The sequence below is a fragment of the Telopea speciosissima genome, chromosome 1 (genome assembly GCF_018873765.1).
Source record: "Telopea speciosissima isolate NSW1024214 ecotype Mountain lineage chromosome 1, Tspe_v1, whole genome shotgun sequence".
In the NCBI taxonomy this organism is placed as follows: domain Eukaryota; kingdom Viridiplantae; phylum Streptophyta; class Magnoliopsida; order Proteales; family Proteaceae; genus Telopea; species Telopea speciosissima.
The window spans coordinates 10,588,234-10,597,840 of NC_057916.1; the positions used below are offsets into that span (position 1 = coordinate 10,588,234).

At 37.4% G+C, this 9,607-nt stretch overlaps 1 protein-coding gene across 2 annotated transcripts; it reads right to left on the reverse strand.

Moving 5' to 3' along the window:
- Nucleotides 1-1,603: 1,603 nt before the first annotated feature.
- Nucleotides 1,604-7,047, reverse strand: LOC122643965 (serine carboxypeptidase-like 27). 2 transcript variants are annotated; one of them, XM_043837549.1, is made up of 9 exons: nucleotides 6,466-7,047; nucleotides 6,277-6,372; nucleotides 6,002-6,094; nucleotides 5,832-5,917; nucleotides 5,489-5,749; nucleotides 4,359-4,486; nucleotides 4,171-4,266; nucleotides 2,006-2,111; nucleotides 1,604-1,900 (listed from the first exon to the last, which is right to left on the reverse strand). In XM_043837549.1, the coding sequence occupies exons 1-9, from the start codon at nucleotides 6,848-6,850 to the stop codon at nucleotides 1,760-1,762; spliced, it is 1,392 nt and encodes a 463-aa protein (XP_043693484.1). In that variant the 5' UTR covers nucleotides 6,851-7,047; the 3' UTR covers nucleotides 1,604-1,759. The 2 variants fall into 2 exon arrangements, 1 of the variants encoding a protein (XP_043693484.1); XR_006330204.1 differs by lacking the exons at nucleotides 1,604-1,900; nucleotides 2,006-2,111 and adding an exon at nucleotides 3,898-4,010 and having other exon boundaries at nucleotides 4,094-4,266.
- Between the last annotated feature and the right edge of the window lie 2,560 nt (nucleotides 7,048-9,607).

Below are 9,607 nucleotides of genomic sequence, written 5' to 3' on the forward strand. Positions count from 1 at the left end.
AATTGGACGTGGGACCGGGTTCCATATTCGGATCAGAATTGGCTGAAATTCTTGCTATAAGAGGTAAGTTGCATTGATTTTCTGCTGTTTTAATCGATTAAAAGAAAGAAATAATGTCAAAAAATAAGATCAAACACTAACAATGAGCAATTCAAAAGAAAAAACAAAAGATATCATTTTTTTTCTTTCTAGATAACATATCTAATGTAAGGGGAAGATAGGAATTTTGGTATATGCCATCATAAAGCTCTACAAGCCAAGCAAGGCATATATATGACTGGAGTGTGGAGGATGGTGGTGGCATATGGTGCCTGGAACCCACAGTTTGGCTTCTTGAGGAAGGCACCGTTGGGAATTGGATAGCTTTGAAGTTAATGCAGATGGAATATATTATTTACAACAGTATCTCTGTTTATATTATGGGTTAAAGAACGCCACCCAGTCGTGTCCAAGGTGTGGACACTGTGCCTAGACACAGCTGGGCGTGAAATGACACCCAGCCCCCACCATGGCACCTGGAATTTCCACCTTGGAATGGAGGCTGGGCGGTCATTCCATGCCCAGCTGTGTCTAGGCGCAGAGTCCACACCTTGGACACAACCGATTAGTGTTCTTTATCCCTTATATTATTTACTTCTGTATGGACTTATGGAGATGTTTCTTCCTCATCTTTGCCTTCCCCAATTTAAAGTTGATTGTCAGCTTAAACTGGGGAGAATCAAAAAGGAAGAAAGAGTAACAGAGCTGCCAAATAAATGCATCTAAAAGTACAAATGGTTCTATATCAATCTCCTTAAAAAATTTCACTTTAGCTATTAACTCCATACAAATGGAGCTACTGAATGAGAGTGCAGATCTGTTTCTGGAGAAGAAGATGATTTTGAAAGTGCAAGACTGTTCTCCAACCAAATTGGAAGGCCAGCAATAGTCCAATGACTCCATTTCCATGCATTTGTGTTGTTAACAAACACCTCAACGCTATTTTAATTGCTTTCCAAGTAAGAGCAAGGAGGGGAAAACCATTCCTAAACATTTTGAAACATGAGTTTGGTAGTCTTCCCATGGATGATTTTGTGAAGGCGATTCTACACAAAATCTGTCCAAAAAATGGGTAGGAAATATTGTGAGGGAAATATCTTCCCTAGTGCGCACCTAAACAACATTCTGAAAGAAACCCCTTCTATCACTTCCCTTCCCACACATCTTTCCAGAAAAGCAACCAAACAAATCCTAAAAATCGGACAGTTGCAAAGGGTAGGTTCTGTTCTTTTTGATGTTGCAATCTGTTGAAGTAATAAAGAGCAAAGACATAAATAAGTGTAGTCTGATATTATAAGAAATTTAAATGAGGAAGATGAGCTGTAAGTAATCAATTTCACATTTCATATAATGTCTTAAGAAACATTCATTAATTTCTTATTGCTTTAGTTTAAACACTGTTTCAACTTATTTGTAGCCATGGGAAAATCCAAAACCTTGCAAAATTCATATATAGTTGGTTCTCAGTTGTCGGTACATTAGCAATATACTTACATGAATATGTGCTACATGAGTAAAATTAAAAAATACAAAAATAAAATCATAAAAGACAAATGGTAGTTGGTGAAAATCATAATCCTTGTAAGACCAGAACATAGACACCAACTATGAATTGGTATGTGAAGATAATTTCTCTTATTGTTTCCTTTTAATCCCTGTTGGCGAGCTTCTTCCAAATCTCGCTTATTCCCGAGGAATCCGATGAATCGGACTACTTGCTTCAGCTAGGCATTGGCTCACTATCTAAGAAATGTTTAAATAGTATTAAAGCTTCCCGGGGGCGATGAAGTGGAACCTCATGCCCAGCACCAGTTACTGTTACAAATGTCAGACCTTTGTACACTTGGCTCCACCCACCAACCTATATCACAAGCCGGGAAAAACAAAAGTAAGACAGTGAGAAGATGTATATGCCATTACCATCTGCTAGAAATGGAGAACAAGATTAGAATCTCATGGAACTGACCTTTCCATTGTCATACCAGGGATACCAGTTGATGATGGTGGGTAGCTTGAGAGCATCAATTGAGTAGCGAGTTGCAGTGACAGGCACCACAGCATCAGTGTCTCCACTGGGAAAAGAGTTCAATCATTGGGCATAATCAGCTAAGGTAGCATACATAATCCAAAATGGATGCAGTTTACTATTTTTATACACTAACAGCCATATAATGCAATAAGCACTATCTACAAAACAAGAATTTGACACAAAATTAATATAGTGTACCAAGGATTCCACTGGATTTCTTAGCATTACTTAACAGATCCCTAATTGTTGAACATTCTTCTCTTTGATAACTAATTGTGGGAGAAATATACTTGAAAAATAGTAACGGTAACATTCATAAAGGTCCTTGAAAAATAGTAATAGTAACATTCATAAAGGTCCTTGAAAAATGGTAACAGTAACATTCATAAAGGTGTCAAGTTAGCCATATGGTTGGGCATGCATAAACTGATACAATGCATTAGTTTATAACATGTCTTGACCATGATTTTTGGGCGTAGATGTACAATTCAATAACTCAAATTTACGACACTGCTTTAATATTGTCTTGTCTCTCAGTATTTTACCAGGAAAAGAGAAAAGATCACATTTTAACATGTACATAAATATCAAGCCTCTGATTCAAGCAACTGTGGAAATTTTCACTTGAAATTTCAAGCTTGCAAGTACATTTTGTTCTGCTTTCTTTTCTTCAATTCTATTCACATGTGGATTTTTTTATCAGCCCTGGAATTCAAGCAAAAGGTTTCTCGATATTTGCAATGATAGATCAGTTTTATGTTATATCTATTGGATATATGCTTATATCTCAAAATTGAACAGAGTACAAATGCATAGTTAACAGGATACAAATCAAACTATTCTGATCCTTTGGAGATGGTTCATTGGGTCCTGCATCAGGCCGACCTTACATATGATAGGTTTCCATTTCAATCGTCAGCCATTTTTAAGGCGGCCATGCCCCTTTTTTGAAAGAGACAGTAGTCCATAAAATCTGCATAGCCTGACAATGCTGTGCAACCGGTTCTCTTGGCCGGCCTATTTTATTTTCGGAAACTTAAGTGATCATCCATGCTGACATGAACACTAGACTGATACCTATATTAGGTAAAGGGAAATTTTGTCCATTACCTACAGCTAGATAAGCACACTAATTACTAGATAACAGTTTTGATGTTTCATCTTGCAAAGTAATGACAGGCCAGATTTTTTTTAATGAACAGAAAAACCAGAAAATTCAGATTGTTAACATGGCAATCAAAACAAATGGTACCTTAAACAATAATAAAAGCACAGGGAAACATGGAAGTCAGCAAAAGAAAGTGGACAAGGCATGGTGAAGCATAGCTTTTGTGGTTTTCCACCACTCAGTTCTAATGGTGAAATATGGTTACTGGTGTCTGATAAGGTTTCTTCCATTGCTCATGTAGAAGGATTTACTTTTATTTTTCTGATTTTTTGGTGCCCCTCCTTTGCAGTTTTTAAAGTTTGCACCTTAATGCTAATTAGGAGCCCTTCCCCTATTTGTTATATGGATCCAAAAGGACCACAAATAAATGGTAATTGTGCAAATAGAGGATGGAATGTATGAATGTACAAACTGAAGTTAAAGCATACGACTATGGACACACAAGGTCTAACAACCAACATCAACTGGACAAAGGACACTTAGTAGTGTTCAGTTAACCATCACTGACAAAGGGACTCTCGCTACAAATTACCTTGCAAGTTCGAACACGTTGGATCTCACAATCCAAGTGCTTGGATCATGTTAAGATAAGCAAAAGGACGCCTTAAATCACAGATTTAGACAATTCAAAATTATGGGGTCCCCATGTTAGAAACCCATAGCTATTCATAGATTTTGAGGTGCAAAGTTCCACATCTTCTATGCAAACTAAATTATCCACAGCTGATGAGCCATTTTGTTGACCATGTTTTTCTACCATTCCTTTAAAGTTTATAACCTTGCTAAACTTGCTTATATGACATTAGCAAATCCCAAACACCATGCATAAGTAGCTGACCTTTGCGTTCAGAGACCTAAAGTTTTGATGCAACCAATCAGGCGTTAAAATTCCAAATTTCACTAAAATATTGAAGAAAATTTTAAAAGAATTTACCTAAATACCCAAATCTTCAGACCAGCTGCAATAAGCTCTTGATAAATAGGAAGCATAGTTAAAGGAGAATCCGCCCAGTAATTCCCAACAATAGCACTGCATGAGAGAAGAACTTGATAAACTACTCAACCATGTCGTCACAAAATACACAACAGATATCCCTTGATGTAGAAAAATGGTGGCCATACCTGCATGTATCCCAAGGATAGAGGATGCCAGTTAAATTAGCATGGATTGCCTTTTGCACTTCGGGGCGATTAAAGTACAGCTTAGAATACCTTTCAGTGCAGGGATCATATGCTCTGGACATCCATGGCTGGCTTGAATAAACAGTTAGTAAAACTAAAAAACCATTCAACAGCATGTAGATTTGTATGGATGAAACTGAAACATGTAATGTTTGCATATAACCTCCAGTGTGTAGAGAAGCATATAGACACTTGGCTACCTATAGCCAAGTGAATAATTGCTGAAGTAGGCGGTTTCTTAGAGAAAGCTAAGTTGGTTTGTCTTTGGTTCAACCACCACAAACCTGAGTTTACTTTATTTCCTTTCAGCACAGGGAATAAGCAATGCTTTTCAATGAACCTCACCTTTTACATGAGCTCTATGCCCTCAAGTAAATCACTATTACTGGCCAGTTGAGGGATATAGCCTTTTCACAGAGGTTTTGGTCTGCCCATCCAGGTCAAAGCTTCAGACAGTTGAGTGGTGTCCTAATAGGCCACTGGGGAGAATTCGTATCCAGATGTTACGAATGCCGTGAGTGGATCTTAGCTATGCAGGCTGTTCTTCAGGATGATATTTTTCACCTCGGGCCCCATTTAGATGGTTCCATACTCTTCTGCCACTTAAGCCAGACACCACTACAATGACAGCATAGAACTCACTCAAGAGGCATGCTGCCAAAAGGGGGCCAGGAAAGAAGGTGGTTACAATAAAAGTGAGTAACCGCACCAGACAACTTCAGTGCACAATGTGAGGTCCTGAAGCAGGTCTCAAGTCTCAAAAGGAGGCTGTGGGGCACAAGGGGTACTAACTGTAGTGCTTGTGTGCAAGTCAGAAGGACCACAATCAGGGGAGGATAGCAGACCACTCAAAGGTGGTGGTTACAGGAGAATGGTACTGAACATCGAGAAGCTCAATGAACAATACCAGAGCAGGACTATTTCAATGGAAAATCAGAGGAGAAAATTAGAGAACAGCATAGAAGAGAGCAATAGGTCTAGATATAATAATGTCAAAGTGAGAACTACAATTAGCTCCAGACGAAACTTCATTAGTAAGAGGAACAAGAAGAGGTTCTATGAAAACTTACATAATGTCCCCTTAAATTGCGTCTGAGAGTTGCAGTATCATTGCAAGGAAGTGTGAATATGCTGTAAGGATCGATATTTCCTTGTTCTGACGCAGCAACATTAAGAGCTGTGATGCATGCATTAGATGGGTGCATAGAAGATACAAAGTCACATGTAACTCTCAGAGTTCTATAGGTAGCATCAGAAATTAAGCCATGAGTCCACCAAAACTCAAAAGTTCCCACATAGTCATGATAATCATCAGTAACGGCATTTCCAACCTGATAAGAAAGAGTGGTAATCAGCAATTCAATCACAATTAAGCAAACTCAACAGATATCATTTTCAGTCTTACGGTCTTACCATGAACCCCTTGAAATTAATAACAGGATTGTTGATTCTCTTGTTTCTTCGGTAAACAATTTGAGCCAACTGAGGAACATAGTGACCTGAAATCATAGAACAATATCATTCACTGTGTTTCATGAGAGATAAAACCAGCAGAAAGGGAAAGGTTGAATCAATTGCCACACCTGCGTAACTTTCTCCAGCAATGTAGAAATCTCTGTGCTTGTATTGGGGAAATTTTTCGAACCAGTTGACTAGGAAAGTATATGCATCTTCAGCTACAAATTCACAGGAAAAGAAAATTCTAGAATCAACTAGAGATGCTAAAAGGTCCCAAGGGCAGCGAATTTTTCCCAATAACACAATGTGGTAAGAACTATATCCTTTACTCGCACAAAAATTCCCATTAAAACGAAAAAAAAATTTGTAGTAAATATCAAAATGCAGATAAAATAAATACCCGTTCTCTGGTCACCGGCAGTATAAAGATCCGAGGTAGTATTCGAATAAGAGAAACCCACTCCTGCAGGAGATTCCAGGAAAAGCAAATTCGCCTCTGGCAAAACACACACAAGTACACAACAGAACAATATCACCATTTGTCAAGGAAAAGTCCGATATAGAAGAAGACGATGTGAGTGAGACGTACGACTGTTCCAAGAGTAAAGATTGGAGATAAGGGTATTGCTGTCCGAATTAATACGGAAAGGTCCGATCTCTTCGGCGAAACCATAAGCCACAGACGAACATCCAGGCCCTCCATTGAGCCATAGAACAAGTGGTCTCGACTCAGGCAGACGATTCGCCGGAGCCTCGACCAACCAGTAGAACAAGGCCCTGCCGGCTTTTTTATCAACTGTAACGTATCCCGAGTACTGGGAGAACTGAATGTTGGCTGGCTGTCCCGGTAACTCAGTGATCCGGTCTCTCTCTTGATCTTGATCTTTGGGAAAAGAATAACAAGTAGTAGAACCCAACAATAACAGAGAAAGAGAAACAAAACCCAGAACAGGGAACAGAGAAGACGAACCCATAATCAATAATCAATCCAAGAAAAGAGTACTAGCAATAAACAGACAAAACCCAGATCCCAAAATGCGTCTGGGTTTCCTAAATAACATACTAATCTACTACTTACAAACCCCCCATAAGCGACATTAACGAAATGGTCGCTATTGGGGCTGCTACTGCTACTGCTTGCAGAGTTGCAGTAACCGAGTTTGAATGGAGAGAGAGAAGAGTTGCGATTGGAGAATGAGTGGGCGGATAGGAGTGGAAGTTGTTGACGTTCATTCAATATTTATCATTTAATAAGCATCTGAAATATCGAAAGTCGCGATGTGATGAGTTGTTTTGAAGACTCCCACTTCATTCGTCTTCTTATTTCTGGTTTCTCCCCGAATTTTTCTTCAGCTTTTCTTATTCCTCTCTACTATGATAGTGATTGATAACTTTTTATAAAAGAAGAAGAAGAAGAAACGAAGGAGACGATTGGTATGAGCGGAAGAAGAAGAGCAGATAAAACAAGGAAGGAAGGGAAGCACATGGGGACATGGGGTGTCGCCATTGATTGCGTTAGAGCAGTAAAGACGGATGAAGGAAGTTGGAAATTGCGAGCAAAACGTGTTTATGTTCAGCTTTTCTTCCTTTGGGGCCTCTCTCTCTCTCTCTCTCTCTAAAAATAGTTAGAAGAAAACATCCGCTCTTCTGCTACTGTTAACCCGTTAAGCTAAACCCACTTTACCACCACCCTCCCTTTTTTTTTTTGTGTTTTTTTTTCTTACTATAAAAGGCAGTAGATCTTCTGGTCAAAGTCAAAATATTATGAACTACTTTGGAATCTTTTGACAGTGATGGATAGGCGTAGATCTGTCTGATCGGAATCTTTTTATTGCATGATAGGTACTCTTTTTATATTGATTTCCACAAAAGGGAATTTCAAGCAGAAGGCTGATTTGACTTTTCTGACCATTCTGTAATCTGTACAGTGCATCGGTATTGGTCACCTTCAAAACTAATAGGATACCTAATACCGATATGAGTTGGCATGGATACCGATAAGTTTACCCGACTTTTCTCTTAAAAAAAAAATCGGGTTTTTGCTATTTAACCCTTGGTCCATACAATTTTATCAATATCGTATCAACACGATATCAGAATCGATGGCTAGCAATATCGATATCGATCATTCAATACTGATTCCTCAAACCATGCTTATACCATACTATTGTAACATATTCTCTTGTTTCAGTTTTAGAATAAAAGGGATACAATGAGATGTGACAGAAGTATTTTACACATTGGAGGACAACAAGATCATATCATGTGAAGAGAGGAGGGATAGAAAGAGAGGGTACTAACCATGGTAATTTAGAGAAGAGACTGTCAATCTAGAGATAGTAACGAGACTCCTTTAATAGCCCCCATATGCTTAGCACAGAATCCTGAGTATCAGATCATATACAATGAATATTCTTTTGTTTTTTTATAATTTGTGATCTATGATCACCTTGCCTTTTCTCAAGAGAAGTTACAGAACCAAAAAGAAAGAAGCTTCATTATCTGGCGGTCTTTCAAGGAGTTTGTCTATTTGATAAGCTCTGTGACTCATGTGAAGGATATCGGCTTGTTAAGACTGAGATATTGGAAAAAAAATCTTGATTTTTTTTTTAGGAATTAATCTCAAACCTATTATTAGTATATATGATATTAATCAGATAGCAATGAGGCAACATATAACTCTAATTTTTTACTTTTTTAATTGAAACTACAAAGAGAATAAGGTCAACACATGGTGATGCATTTATCAAAATAAAATGACAAGAAAAAAAATCTTTTTTGATCCAACAAATGAGCAAGTTATTCCTTTCCCACCATGTGGAGAGTCAATTTTATGATTTTAATTAAATACTTATAGATGGAATATCCTTTGAATCGATTACATGTTAAATTTGGTGGTCTATCCTTTTTTGTTTTAGATGAATTCTTTAATTAATTTTTTATTCTTACCTCTCATGAGTTTTGGTCAGAATGAAACTTGAGGCATTATTAGTAGATGACCTAAATAAATAATTCAAAAAGTTTGAACACCAATTAAACAGTCATATAGTGCAGATTGCAACCAATGTATGACTTATTAAACTGCTCCCTCGATTAATTTACTTAATTTCTCTTATTGTTTAGGTGATAATCCAGAACCTTGTGTCTACTTGCCCAAAACATTCAAGAATTCAAATCCTTGAGATCACAAAGGGATTAAAGAAGAAGAAGGAGAATGAGGAAAATTGTTGAACATGAGTGGTCAAGATTGTTGAAATCATATGATACTTCTTTACTTGTTTTAGCTATAACTATATAATACAACTCAAGAGTTAAACAATCATAAGTTTATTTCTTAAAGATTAAGACAAATGAAAGAATGATTATATACTTGATTATTTATTTAACTTTTTGGAATGACAACTTATAGAACTAAAGAATGAAACTAAAAATTAGGAGGAAAGGAATACTTCAAAGTGATTTTTATTGCATTAATTAAACTTTTAAACCAAATCATAGTTATTAACTAAAATGGAAAGATAGCAGAGCAGAAAGCTCCAACAACTCCCCCAATCCAAACCTTCTTCAAATTCAAAATAGAACAAAAAAAAAAAAAGCAATAAGATGAGGCAGAGATTCCCAATTCCTAACTGTATTGTCTCCCACTAAGGGTGGGCCAAGCCCTTTTGTAACTTTTTGCCTTTGAGCCTTGAGACAATTTGGTGAGATAGGGATCCATTTATATGCTAAAC

Coding starts and splice junctions, on each gene's coding strand:
- LOC122643965 (XM_043837549.1), bottom strand. CDS start 6,850: ATGGGTTCGTCTTCTCTGTTCCCTGTTCTGGGTTTTGTTTCTCTTTCT. Junction 6,373..6,465: donor TCTTTACTCTTGGAACAGTC/GTACGTCTCACT, acceptor GTGTTTTGCCAG/AGGCGAATTTGCTTTTCCTG. Junction 6,095..6,276: donor TGCCGGTGACCAGAGAACGG/GTATTTATTTTA, acceptor GTGAATTTGTAG/CTGAAGATGCATATACTTTC.